Source organism: Sturnira hondurensis, unplaced genomic scaffold (genome assembly GCF_014824575.4).
Source record: "Sturnira hondurensis isolate 20B ecotype Veracruz unplaced genomic scaffold, ASM1482457v3 Scaffold0002633, whole genome shotgun sequence".
Lineage (NCBI taxonomy): Eukaryota > Metazoa > Chordata > Mammalia > Chiroptera > Phyllostomidae > Sturnira > Sturnira hondurensis.
Genome location: NW_028075264.1, coordinates 1648100 through 1662333, shown reverse-complemented (window position 1 = coordinate 1662333; position 14234 = coordinate 1648100). Strand labels below are relative to the sequence as shown.

The following is a 14234-nucleotide window of genomic DNA, read 5'->3' as shown; positions in this document are numbered from 1 at the left end:
TCTCCCTTATGGCTTTTCTTCCTCTAGCACACAGAGGGGAAAAAAACCCCAGAAAATCTGAAAAACTAATAAATAGGGAATTAGTCATTTCACAGAATGTTATCTTTAAAAGGTTGTGCATTTAAAGAGATTTATGTGAGAAAGATGTCTAGTTCCATGACACATTGTGCAGACCTTTATTAGAATACTTAACTCTGCTTTGTCATGGTTTGCTCTCTATTGAAACCGTGGGCTCCTTGAGGGCAGGGCCTATACCTCCTGTCTTGTTTTTTTAATCCTAGCCGCTGCCTCCACTCCTTCCCCTACCTCCTCAAGATCTATCATGGTACTGGGAACCTAGCAAGTGCTATAGAATTCTCTGTTGAATAGAATTTAACCTAAAGAGATTAAGTGGCTGAGAAACCTGAGATTAAAGTATTAGCAGACTGAGGACTTTAAGAGTGCACAGATGAGAAGAAAGCACCTCTAAATTCATAACTGTAAGCCTATGGGAAAACATGAAATGATTTACCTAAAGCTTCTCAAGAATTAAACTGTGGGAAAGTCTAGGAAATAGTAGTTTGTTAAGTTTGATGTCTGACTTTCTAGTCTTTACTGGCTGGACTACTTGCCCACTTGGTGATTGCCCACTGAATCCAGTTTATAGATGGGTATGCAGGAGCTGTTACCTACTTTGCCCACTCTTAAGTTTTATCCATTATGAATCAGTTCATGCAGGACATAGAAGTATCACATAGTGGTTAGGTTGAACAATCCAGGTACAAATGCCAGCTACTTAGGTAACCCTGGTTAAGTTATTTCACCTCTCTGAGGTTGTTTCTTTGCCCATAAAAATAGAATAATACCAGATCTGCCTATGAGGACTATGGAAGGAAGTAGGAATTAAAAGACAACAGCATTTAGAACAGTTCCTGGCAGAATAAGTGCTCAACTTTTGGTAGAGGCAGTGGGCAGTGCTGTTGCTATTGCTCCCATTCCTATGACCACTACTGCTGCTCCTCTTCCTCCTGAGTTTTCAAATGACATCCATTTCCTTAAATCAATCAGAATAACAGAGCAATAGTACCTCTAGCACAGTCAGGTCCAAGGAATCCTGGGAAACAATGGCAATGGCCAGAGATACACTCTCCATTTCCATTGCAATTAGTTGAACAATCATCCATTATTTCTATTAATAGAGAGAAAAAGAAAAAAATGAACAAATCTACAGGCTACAGAATCCTCAATTTTTTGAAATTGCAAAACCTCTGGGCCTATAACAGTCTTGCTCTCTGCTGTCTATGGAGCACTTACTATTTAAAATAGATGCCAAAGATTTCTGTAAGATGTCACATGCAGTTCCAAATTATTTAAAGCGCCCTGGATTTGCTGAACTGGCTATTCAAGAGTGGAACTAAAAACGAACCTCATCTCTAAAGTGCATAAAGGGTCTGGCTGAACTGCATTCTTACGAGGCATTCATGATAAAGGTAAAAATGTAGTAGGATTATAGGACATTTCTTAAAAGCAAAATGGGCTTAAAAAATGCAACGAGAAGACTAAGTCTACTGTTTATTTTTCAAATTTAGATTATAGAAAATAAAATTTTCTTCTCTGGTGCCTTAAAATGTTTAATCTACTATCTTGACAGCTTAAAAATGATAATCAGTATTTCATTTTCATTAACAAGTGACAATGGAAGGCTTTTAAAGTAAGTGTTCATATTAAATTTACCACCACTAAAAGCATTGGAACCTAAGTATTTTGTTGAGAAATGCTTTCTTGACTGTAAATGCTTATGAGTTCTCTGCCACTAATTTCCCTTCAATCCACTCTTAGAGAAGAACAGGCTTTAGGGGAATTGTGAAGGTTTTAAAGGTGCCCATAGGTAGTTCTGGTGCCATAAAAATGTATACTGCAACAAAACTTGCATAAGTCTTCCAGTATTTTGACTGAAAAGGGATAAAGTTTTCACTCTGACAATGATTTTCAAAATTATAATATTGTACATTTGAAATTTATATAATATTGTTAATGTTACTGTAAAAATTTAAAATTTAAAAACTGTTTGTAATTTAAAATTATCTTTGCATATATAACAGCTTTAAATTCCAAGTCCCAAAACTATGATGATGTATGCTTTACTCTTGTAGTTTTTAAAAAATCATCTTCTCCTGGCTGGTGTAACTCAGTGGATTGAGCATGGGCCTACAAAGCAAAGGGTTGCAGGTTTGATTCCCCATCAGGGCACATGCCTGGGTTGCAGGCCAGGTGTCCAGTAGTGGGTGCGCTAGAGGGAAACACACATTGATGTTTCTCTTTCTCCCTCCTTTCTCCTCTCTCTAAAAATAAATAAAATCTTTTAAAAAATCATCTTCTTATTACTTTTTTCTGTACATTTTCTATATTTAACACTCTTGAATTCTGAGTTTTCTATTCTGGTCTATTAAACTCATACTTCTCATATGCATCAGTTTTTCCTTTTCAATTCAAACTATCTACTTAAGCTAGTTTCACTTGGATAAGCTACTTCCAATTAGGAGATATTCTAGGAAGTAGTCTTGGCATCTTCCCCTGAACTATGAGCATTTATAATCAGGGTCGAGAAATAGCATTTCTTCAACTGAGGCCTTTTGACCACCTTTTGACCAGGCACTTACAGCACAGATGTCTGGGCTTCACTCCAGATCCACTGAGTCTGTCTCTGAGGAATGTGGTTCAGCAATTTACTTACTAACAAATACAGCAGGTAATCCTGCAGGTGCCCAAAGCATTAACGCACTGAGAACCAATGCTTCAAATACATTTCCATAGTTAGAGAAATTCTGATCTAGACTTGGAGCTCTGCCCTGGGCAGAATAAATACAAGAGGAAGGAAATGGTATCTAGTCCAGTTGGGGGAGTGTCAGAAAGCTGAGCATGAATCCAGTGGCTGTGTGGATAGCCATCCTATTACCAATCAGAGGACATCATCCTTCTCAACTCCATGTGAATACATCAGAGAGCCTTCTGTAGGTTTGTGATGGTCTGTACTCTTATCGTTGTTTTAGAAAACTGAACTGGATAAGAAATTGGCACTTGGCATTTCTGAACTACAACTGCGCTGGCAAAAGTGTAACATTGGATAAAAAGCTACCCATTTTTAACTAATTAAAACATTTGTTATTTTCAGAAAATCATTAATGTATTTAAAAGGTCATTATGAAAAACACAAAAAGTCTTTTTTTATACTAAGACGGAACAATTATTTCTCTATTTTCTACTTATCTAGCTTTCTTGTACTAAGCAGTATTGACAGTTTTTAAATCCACATTTGGATTTCCCCTGCCCTGGATGGTTAATAGGAGGCCATGGTGGAAGCTTTCAAAGGTAAATATAGTTGAATTTAATTTCATACCTGTTTCTATTGACAACTTTATGGAAGTAGTGTTGTGGAAATGTAGCTATTATAGAAAAAACATTTAATAAAATTTGCTATCAAAATAAATAAAAATTGCTACATCTTATTGACTTAGATCTAAAAGCTGTTCCTGGGCCCACACTGCTGCACTGAGCTTAACACCAGCGATGCAAATGAGAAGAAAGGTCAATAGAGGAGCTTTTGGAAGCTGCCATCTCCACAGGGCAGCAAAGAGGCATTGGGATGGTCCAGGAACTCCAGGAGGAGGATGGCTACAGCATGATCACATAAATAGCCAGGAGTGAAGAAAGAATCTGTTTGTCTCTGTTGCCCTCCAGGAAGCTTTGCCTTCCATCTTCTTAATCTTACTGCGGACTGACTTCCTAGACAGAAGTTCATCAGAGTAGAGAAGCATTTTAAAGTTCTATGCTTATACTTTTGTTCTTATACTAGTGTATAAACCCCTAGCTTATACTTATAAAGCCCTTCAATATCTGCATCTACACTGACGGTGAGTTTTGCTTCTGGCAGGTTTTCTCCTAAAGGTAATGAATAATCCATGGATGAGTATGGTTTAAAGGGCATGGGCTTTGGAATCAGACATACTGGGTGTTTCAAATCACAATTTTGCCACTCGCTGGCTGTGAGACTTTACTAGATTATTGACACATTCCAAGCCTGTTTCCTTATTTATTATATAAATACACTATACTTATGCTATTAGGGTTGTGATGAAAATCAAACAAGATAAATGAATGTAAAGCACCTAGTGCAGTGCTTGGGGCAAACGGGCACTCCATATATTATCACATTACAGAGCAGACTGGCTGAGATCAGGGGATACTGACAACTCTGTCTACACTATTGGAAAAATAGTACATATTAACACAGACCAGGGGCTAGCCTATGGTAGTCCACTCAAAAAATGTTGGTTATTAATACTGTCTTGAGCCTGTGGATGAAAAGAGGGCCACATACTAAAACTGACCAGCTCAGGGGAGGCCTGTGTGGTGGCCTTACAAATTCAGAGACTTAAAGGAACCACATCAGAAGGTCTGAAATTAATACTTTCTAACTAAAAGAGAGTCATGGTGGATAGTCATGTCCAAGGCGGTCTTTTTCCCTAAGAAAGGTCAATCTTTAACTTAACTAACCTGTCTGTTGTCTTTTTTTTTTTGCATCTACTATAAAGATATCTGATAGCATACCTTTGCAATGTGAAAGTCATTTCCTTTTTTCTGGACCCTTCAAAGTACAACCACCCACCAGAGCAGAGACCACATATCCTCTCGTTACTAGTATTACCATGTTAAATGTTAACTGTTAACTATCCTATACCCACAAATGTAAAAGAAGTACGTCTCTATTGTTTTACTTTTTATCCAGTCTCAGGATTCCCCCTCTTTGCTTTCTCCCACTGCCCTAATTTATCACCAATGAATTTCATGTAACCCCCTTAGGTCCTCCCCCTTTGATTCTGATGTATAAAAGAAGTGGTGAAACTGCCATTGTCTGGAGCATTTTCTCAATCTGTTGAGATTTTGCTTCCTGGCAACTGTTGTCAGTTTGGCTAAAAAAAAAAAACCTCATAAAAATACATTTATGTTAACAAGCCTTATTAGTAGCAGACCAGAGTTGAGAACAATGAGCTAATTCTAGTATTATAAAATAGAAAATAAGCAGCACTTAGAATGGTTAAACCCACTTCCACAAACCTTAATTTGTTGAATCAAATATTTTAGCCTCTTTTTACTAAAATTAAAATAAATTGTAAAAACATTAAAAAATTAATGGGGAGAACTTAAGAGTAATTACCTTATATGCCTTTGATTTTTTGGAAGTTTATTTGGATTCTCTTTAAGAGAAATTATAGGAGAAATGTTTCCCTTACTTCTAATCTTAAAAGACAACAGAACAGTAAACAAACTGACTTGCATAAGGAAAAAACAAGTATGTTGTTGCATAGAAAAGTGACAGCTTAATATCTGGGAGATAACACATATTTCAAAGGTTAGGTTCTTTTTGGGAGGAAATAGGAGACAGAAAAAAACTCCAAGCATATTTCTGGATCTATTGATTTTTCCTCTTGTTTGAATTTATTGGGGGTGACACTGGATAACAAAATTGTATAGGTTTCAGGTGCACAATTCCACAATACACCATCAGTACGCTGTATTGTGTGTTCACCCCTAGTGAAGTCTCCTTCTATCACCTTTTATGCCCCCTTAGCCTCCTCCACCTCCCTCCACTCCCCCCAGGCACCACATTGTGGTCTGTGTCCATGAGTTTTTCCCTTTTCTTTTTTGCTCAATCCCTCCATCCCCCAGGCCCCCTTCACAGCTTTTAACAGCTGTCTATTGATTTTTTAAAAGGTTAATCGTTTGCTTAGTGTTTTCACTTAAGCTTAGGGGTCAGGATAACCAGAAGAGAGAAAAAGCTTTACAAATATTTTGGATACAATTGTTCAATTTCTTAGGAGAATTGTGTCCTCTCATAACTCACTGGCATTTGCATGATCAAAATTGGAACTTGGTAAAAAAATATCATGAAAGGTATATGCTTTTTCAATCTGCTCCAATGAGTCTGCAAGTGGCAAAACAGTGCCATGACTAAAAATATTTTTTCTAATTTAACAAATAGTTGCTCTTTTGAAGATATAAAATCAGTGGAGCATTTCTCTAGGGGAAATATCATCAGTGTATTTTTACTGCCTTCATGATTTAATTAGAAGAAAGTTTTTGATAATCTTACGGATGGAATACCATTTTCTACTGACTGAAGGTCTTAAGCATAAAGTAAAAATAGAACATAATTGTTATAAAGAGCAGATGGTATATCTATTAACAGTCAATACATCGTCTTAAACATATGGTTGAACAGGTTAACTAAAGGATAAAGTAGTGAGAGTTATAGAAAACTGACAGCTGTGAAACATTTTCCCTTCTTTTAAAAGACTAGTGTTTCAGGAAAATTCACACAATAAAATACTGTGTCAATGAGTTGTTTACCCTCTGGGCTCTAAAATTGCTAAAGACCTCAGCTTTATTCACACAAAGGGTCAAGGGGAATGAATTCACCAAAAAAAAAAAAAAAACCCCACAAGAGTGAGATGTCTCTTATTGACTAGGGTGAACTGTGAATAAGAGTGGGTAAAGACATTGTATTGAAAAGAACATGTTTTAAAAAGACCCAGACACCACTGAAAGAGCCATTGTGATTATTTTTAAACTAAAAATTCTAAAAAAAGGGCTTTGAATGACCCAAGTTATTATGCTTTAAGAGTCTTCTCTAAATACTCTAAGGGTGTATTTTGAAACCTTAAAGGTTAGTTCTAGAATCAGTCATTGTAAAGAAGAACTGGACTGATACTAGTTTGTCCATTTTCAAAGGTGTTTATTTGCTTTTTGTTTTTAATAGATCTTGAATTAACAGAGCTTCCCCTGTTTGGTCCCTTCTTCACTGAAGCTCTCCTATGTAGCCTTAATAGTAATGTTATCCAGATAATTATTTCTACTGAAAACATACTAAACAGTGCATGGTAAGTATCATAAAATAGCAGCAAATAATGGAGCTTTTAAAGAATCTTAATCAGCATTTAAGCAACATTAATGACAACAACAACATAAGCCTTTCACATAGTGACCTATCCTGACTAATGACTTTAAGGCAGAATGAGCAATAAGAGTAAATAACATCCATATTACTTTAATCACTGATTGTGTCTTTCTTGAGTTATACTGTCAATTCACAATAATAGCCAAGGCAGCTTACCAATTGCTGTAGTTAACACAAATACTTGTTCCATCTTTTTTCCATCATTATAAAATGCCAGATACCAAGGCCCTTGGTCCATGTACTCTATGAAACCTGTCTCCTGCAGTGAGGTTAAGATCAGATTCCGAGGGGAGTGCTGGGTGTCGTCAGAGCCCTTGGAGTCTTGCTTGACCAGCTGCTTTCCATCCATTAATTTGACAAAATCAAACTGGAACAAATACAAATATGAGCCTCTACTTTGACGTCTGAACTGACGAACATGTCTAACTTCACTTGCCCTATTTCAGAGTACTTTGCTTTGGAGGTGGGCAAAGAGGAAGAGGAAGTTATTAATTTTTAAGTAAATCTAAACCTGAAAGTATATTACTAATCCTAAAAAAAATCTACTATACTTACAGATGTTATAAACCTTTGAATTTGGGGGTATTCAAAATAGTCATTTAAAAATAAATAAACCAAGAAATAGGAAAGAAAATCTTGTTTAGTATTATACAAAAGGATCTTGATATTTAATAAAGTGTCTGATTGAAGACACTTAAAACCACATATTCCCCTCAGAAATATTACTATGACCTTCTCTACAACTTAAAGACTTTTATGTTTTTTAAAACAAATGAACAAATAGCCACAAATTCAGAACATTCATCATAATTTACTATTTTTGTAGTAGCATATTTAGATATTCAAAGGACATTTTCTTTTTATTCCTAATCAGTGGACAAGCACATGGCCCATGTGCCCTTGAACACTGTTTTAATAGTCACATTTGAATGACATTCTAATCCCCTGCCTGGCCTGACCCAGAAGGTAAGGTCTGGACTACAGTTCTATCTGCTGAAAACAAAGCAAAGCCCCAGATGGTTATGATTCCTTATGCTACTTCTTAGATGGAGCCAGCCCCCAAATGGGTTCATGTAAGAAAGAGATAAGGAAAAGAAAATGAGAGGAATTAGGTAGCTAAGGTTTATAGAAGGGCTTTGTAAACCACAGAGGTTTTACACATTTGAGTTATTATTAACAATAACAGGGAAAATTTTCTACCTATAAGATAAAACCTGCTTTTGGGGGGACCCATTGGCATTATTGATATGCATTCCTTCATTGGGAAAGGGGTCATGGGTGTATGGAACCAGTGAAGGGGGTGTGGATGCCATAGCCACCTGAGATGAGGGGGCTGGAGAGGTTCATGATCATCCTGTTTCAGGAAATAGAATTCAAGTTTCCAGAATATTTTCTTAAACTCCCTTTTGTGATCTGTTCTGTTAAGTATGATTCCTTATTTCTTAATGGCAGTTTTTTTTTTACATTTGCTTCAGTGTGGTTATTCTGGATATTTGCTTAATACAAATATTGCCTTCACTTTTGACTCCCATGTGTTTCAAGTCACAAACCCTAAACTAGTCATCCCAAACCCCTCTAAAAGGGTCAAGAAACATCTGTAATATCACATACCTGAGTGTGTGTAGGTGGAATGTTTCTTCGGCCATAAATTCCCAGCAGAGAGTCCTTGGCTAAAGAAATATTGAATTTCAGATATACTGGATGGTGGATAGTAATCTGGAAACGCCAGAATAAGCCAGGGGGAATGGTCTGCATGACCTGCGCACCGATGTCAACTTCTCCAGTGTCTATTGCCCGTCCCTTCTGAAATACTGATTATAAAAATTAAAAATACACATAACATTAATCTCAATTTATAAAGCAACAGTGTTTACTTTTTCAAGAACAGATGCATCAAAATGACTTACTCAGTTTTTCCTTCCTCCCCACACCACCCAGATTTCAAGGCCTTACCTAAATTAAGTATCTTCCAAGGAGCCCTCTCTAACCCACCACTATATCAGTCTCTCCCTTCTATTAAACTACTATTGCATTTATCTCCATCATGTGATTCATTTTAACCATTACTCACTGAATGCTGTCTCAGAAGCTGCAGGAGATACAAAGATGAGTAAGATGCAGTTTTTGCTCTCAAGGAGCTTTGAACATAAGAAAGAATATAGGACAAGTACACAGACAACCATGTTGTAAAAGAACATAAGTACTCTGGTTATTCAAAGAAAGGAAAGCTATTTGGTTGGAGGATACTCCTCATTCCTAACTGTCTCTATGCCTTTTATCCTCCTTTGTGTTTCTCCTTAGCACTTATCATGACCTAACATACAACCAGTTTTTACATATTTACTGTTAATTGACCGTTTTCTCTGAATACAATATAACCTCCATGAGGCAGTGAGTATTTTGTTCATTGCTTTATCCCTAGGAACTAGAACAATGTAGGCAAGTAGTATGTGATAAGCACATATTTATTCAATAAAAGTGGCACTGAATATGGGCCTTAAAAGGACAGGATTTCAACAGACCTGTTGGGAAGGTTGTTTCACATGGAAGGAACCCTGAACAAAAAAAAAAAAGAGGAGAGAAAACTGTAAAGCTAAGGTGTATACATAGAAGAGCAGTTGGAAATAAGGCCGGAGGGAAAAGATGGCATCAATATTGTACAGAGCCTTGAGCGCCAGTCTTAATGGGTGTATTTAATAAAGGATGGGAAGCCACTGAAGGTTTATAAGAGTAGAGAGGTGTGGGTACATTAGAAAGGCTAACCTTAAGGCAGAAGATAGGATCACTTAAGCAGGGAGGCACAAGAATGGTATAGGAATGATATAGGACAATAATTCAGGTGAAATGACATGAACATTTAAATGTAGGGTGGGCCCAACAGCACACATGGAAAAGCACATTCTAGTCGATTGTAAAATCAACAAATGGGACTATATCAAACTAAAGACACTATTCACAACAAAGGGGAAAAATCAAAAAATTGAAAAGGCAATCTACAGAATGGGAGAAGATATTATCAAGCTATATTTCTGAAAAAGGGCTAATGTCATATATATGCTGTACATATGTGTGTGTGTGTGTGTGTGTATATAACTCAATTATAAAAAAGAAAATAATTCAAATTAAAAATGGGCAAAGGACCTGAATAAATTTTTCCAAAGAACACACACAAAGAGCCAATAGGTTTATGAAAAGGTACTCACTAATCTTTGAGAAAATGCAAATCGAAACCATAATGAGATATCAACTTACACATTTAGGTTGGTTATTATCAATAAGGCAAGAGATAAAAATGTTGGCAAGGAGGTAGAAACAAAGGGAGCCTCATACTTTGTTGGTAGGAAGGCAAAATGGTATAGCCATTTTAGAAAATAGAACAGTAGTTCCTCAACAATTAAAAATTGAGCCACTGTATGACCCAGCAATATCACTCCTGGATATAAATCTGAAGGAACTAAAATAAGGATCCTGAAGAAATAACTGAACATCCATGTTCACTGCTGCATGATTTGTAATAGCTAAGATATGAAAACAACCTAAATGACCTTTCATAGATGAATGAATAAAAAATTTGATACCCACACACATACACAAAATAGTATAATGGAATAGTATTCAGCCATAAAAAGGGAAGAAAATCCTGCCATTTGCAACAAAATGGATGATTCTGAAAGGCATCATGGTAAGTGAAGTAAGTCACACAAAGACCAGTACTATATGGTATTACTCACATGTGGGACTAAAAAAAGCTGATTTTATAGAAACAGAGAATTGAATAGTGGTTGCCAGGGCCAGGAGGAGGGGAAAATGGGACAATATAGGTGAAAGGGTACATATTTTCAGTTATAAGAAGTTCCAAGGATCTAATATATGACACAGTGACTATACTTAAAAATATGGTATTGGACTTCCAGCCAAAATGGAGGCATAGATGGAAATACTGTACCTCCTCGCACAATCAAATTTAAGAACAACAAAGATTTAGAAACAAAAACACAACCAAAATGGACAGAAAATTGAACTGTATGAAAGTCCGACACCAATGAACCATTCATTCCAGACCATTAAAGGGGCGGAGTCGGTGGCCATTGGAGAGGGCTCCTGGCAGGAGAAAGTGGTGGCTACTGGACCGACCCAGGTGCATAGGCGGCGATTGGCAGATCACAGGTGTGGGGTGGCAATAAGCAGACCCAGTGAGGGAGCAAGGTGGCTGGCTGACTGTGGTCACACATTCACGTGCAGATAAAACAGGTGAAAAAACAGACAGTGAGACAGACCATGCAACACAGGGCCCCAGTGCCAGGAAATAAAGCCTAAAAGCACCAACTGAAAAAATCTCCAGGGGTTGAGGTGTCGGGAGAGGCTCCCAGCATCACAGGAGAGTTCATTGGAGAGACCCACAGAGTCCTAGAACATACACAAGCACCCACCCGGAAACTAGCACCAGAAGGGCCCAATTTTCTTGTGGGAAGTGGCAGAGGGGACCGAAATCTGAGAGAGAGCAGAACAAACACCATCGCTCTATCTCTGACCCCACCCCCAAGTCACAACCCAGTGAATGGGTAGACTTGCCCCAGTGAACACATAAGCCTTTGCCCCTCACACATATGAACAGACCAAAACATTATGGCTCAAGCAGAAGAACAACTCAAAACCCCAGAGCCAATACTTCTAATTGATGAAGAGATAACCAGCCTATCAGATGCACAGTTCAAAACACCGGTGATCAGGATGCTCACATAACTGGTTGATTTTAGTTACAAATTAGAGGAACAAATGAAGGCTACACTAAGTGAAATGAAGGGAAATTCACAGGGAACCAATAGTAATGGGAAGGAAACTGGGACTCAAATCAAGGGAGTGGACCAGAAGGAAGAAAGAAACATCCAACCAGAAAAGAATGAAGAAATAAGAATTCAAAAAATGAGGGGAAGCTTAGGAACCTCCAGGACATCTTTAAACATTCCAACATCCGAATTATAGGGGTACCGGAAGGGGAAGAGGAAGAGCAACAAGAGGAAAACTTATTTGAACAAATAATAAAGGAGAACTTCCCCAATCTGGCAAAGGAAATAAACCTCCAAAAAGTCCAGGAAGCTCAGAGAGTCCCAGAGAAGTTGGACCCAAGGAGGGACACACCAAGGCACATCATAATTACATTAGCCAAGATTAAAATGAGGGAGAGAATTCTAGAAGCAGCAAGAGATAAGGGAATAGTCACCTACAAAGGAATGCCCATCAGACTGTCAGCTGATTTCTCAAAAGAGACCTTGCAGGCAAGAAGGGGCTGGAAAGAAGTATTCCAGGTCATGAAATCCAAAGACCTACAGCCAAGATTGCTCTGTCCAGCAAAACTTTCATTTAGAATGGAAGGGCAGATAAAGTGCTTCTCAGATAAGGTCAAGGTCAAGGAGTTCATCCTCACCAAGCCCTTATTATATGAAATATTAAAGGCTCTTATCTAAGAAAAAGAAGATCAAAACTATGAACAATATGAACAGTAAAAAGACAGCAAACTCACAGTTATTAACAACCACACCTAAAACAAAAGGAACCTGAGGACAATTAGATCAGGAGTGGAACCATAGAAATGGAGATCACATGGAGGATTAGCAATAGGGGAGTGGGGGGGTAGGTACAGAGAATAAGTAGCATAGACGGTAGGTAGAAAATAGGGGGAAGGCAAGAATAGTATTGGAAATATAGAAGCTAAAGAACTTGTAACACATGGACATGAACTAAAGGGGAGGCATGGAGGGATGTGCAGGGTGGAGGGAAATGAAAGGAGGGGAATGGGAGAATTGTAATGGCATAATCAATAATATATTTTAAAAAATAAAAAAATAAAAAATATGTTATTATATACTAGAAAATAAATTTTAGGCATTTTCACCACACCCAGAAATGGAGTTAATTATGTGAGGTGATGGATGTGTTCATTATCTTGATCCTGGTAATCATTCTATTGTACAATGTATATGTATTTCAAATTGTCATGTTGTATACTTTAAATATAATTATATTGGTCAATTAGTCCTCAATAAAGTTAAAAAACAATCACATGTTATCTGGGAAGTGTAAAACTGGATTATCCTGAAGAATGGTAGAAATATTAATTAATTTCATATTTTTATATGAATATATTTAAAATCTTACTGTATTTCAAGAGTAAATGTTAAAGAACAAAAAATTATTTTCTGAACTAGCATAGAGAAAATAATACCAACATAAAAATAGTTCAAACAAAAGAAAGAAAGGGAAGACACAGACTACAATGGTTAAATAGAAAACATAAAAAAGCAAAGATAAGTTTCATATATCTATATTTACAATGAAAATAAAGAGCAATGAAGTAAATGATTGCATTAAAAGGTAAAACTGTTATTCTGAATCAAAAAGTAAAATTGAGTTACATGTTTTCTAAAAACAATTTTTAAAGTATAGTTATAACAATAAAGTTATTTCCCCAGGAGGAAAAGGGAAATAAAGGAAAGAAGGAAGAAACTAAAGGGAGAATCTATAGTAGAGCTCCTCAACATCGAATGGGCATACGAAGGGGGTCTTGTTAAAATGCAAATTATGATTCTGTTGGTCTGAGATTTGATATTTCTAACAAGTTCCCATTAAATGCCCATGTCGAGTGGTGTGGAAGCTATGGAAGGTCAAACTTGAGCCGTGACTGTGAGTCTGGGTGATGTAGTGGTGGTAGCAAAAACAAGAATCCTAGAAGGAGAGTTTGTGGGGGGTGCAGATAATGAGTTTGGACAACCAGATCTCCATTATTTATTGCCATATTTTCCAATAATTTTTGATATACTGGTTTGGTATTTCTGTGGAATTCTTTTGATATGTGGTGGTGGGGAGAAAAGGGACACAAGAGAATTTGCCTTGATCTTAAGCAAGGAAGATTACACCTCGGGAGGGAAAGTTCAATTTGGCTTCATTTCACACTGCCTTTATATTTTTCAGCCATCAACGCCTTCTCCACAGCAAACACAGTTTAAAAACACACATGGTCTCTGTCCTTTGTGTTCACCTGTTATAAAATTAACAGCCCATTAAGAAACACACCTGCAGTGGCTTTATTCAGAGGCCAATGCCTTACAGCTTTTAACTCCCTAAAATACCTCTAATTATTGCTTTTTGTGTTAAGGCCAAGAGTAATAACTATTTTAAGACTGTTCACTGTTAACTGTTAATAATAGATTTCAAATGCAATTTTGAACATAATTATGTATTA

At 37.0% G+C, this 14234-nt stretch overlaps 1 protein-coding gene across 1 annotated transcript in view; it reads right to left on the bottom strand.

The window, feature by feature from the left end:
• The window catches only part of TENM1 (teneurin transmembrane protein 1), a 397683-nt gene that overhangs the window by 273525 nt on the left and 109924 nt on the right, over positions 1 to 14234 (bottom strand). The window contains exons 5-7 of the mRNA XM_037040336.1: positions 8606 to 8805; positions 7151 to 7361; positions 1067 to 1168 (exon numbers count right to left, since the gene is read on the bottom strand). Of these exons, the coding sequence (XP_036896231.1) occupies positions 1067 to 1168; positions 7151 to 7361; positions 8606 to 8805 (513 nt within the window). The remainder of the gene's footprint in view (positions 1 to 1066; positions 1169 to 7150; positions 7362 to 8605; positions 8806 to 14234) is intronic.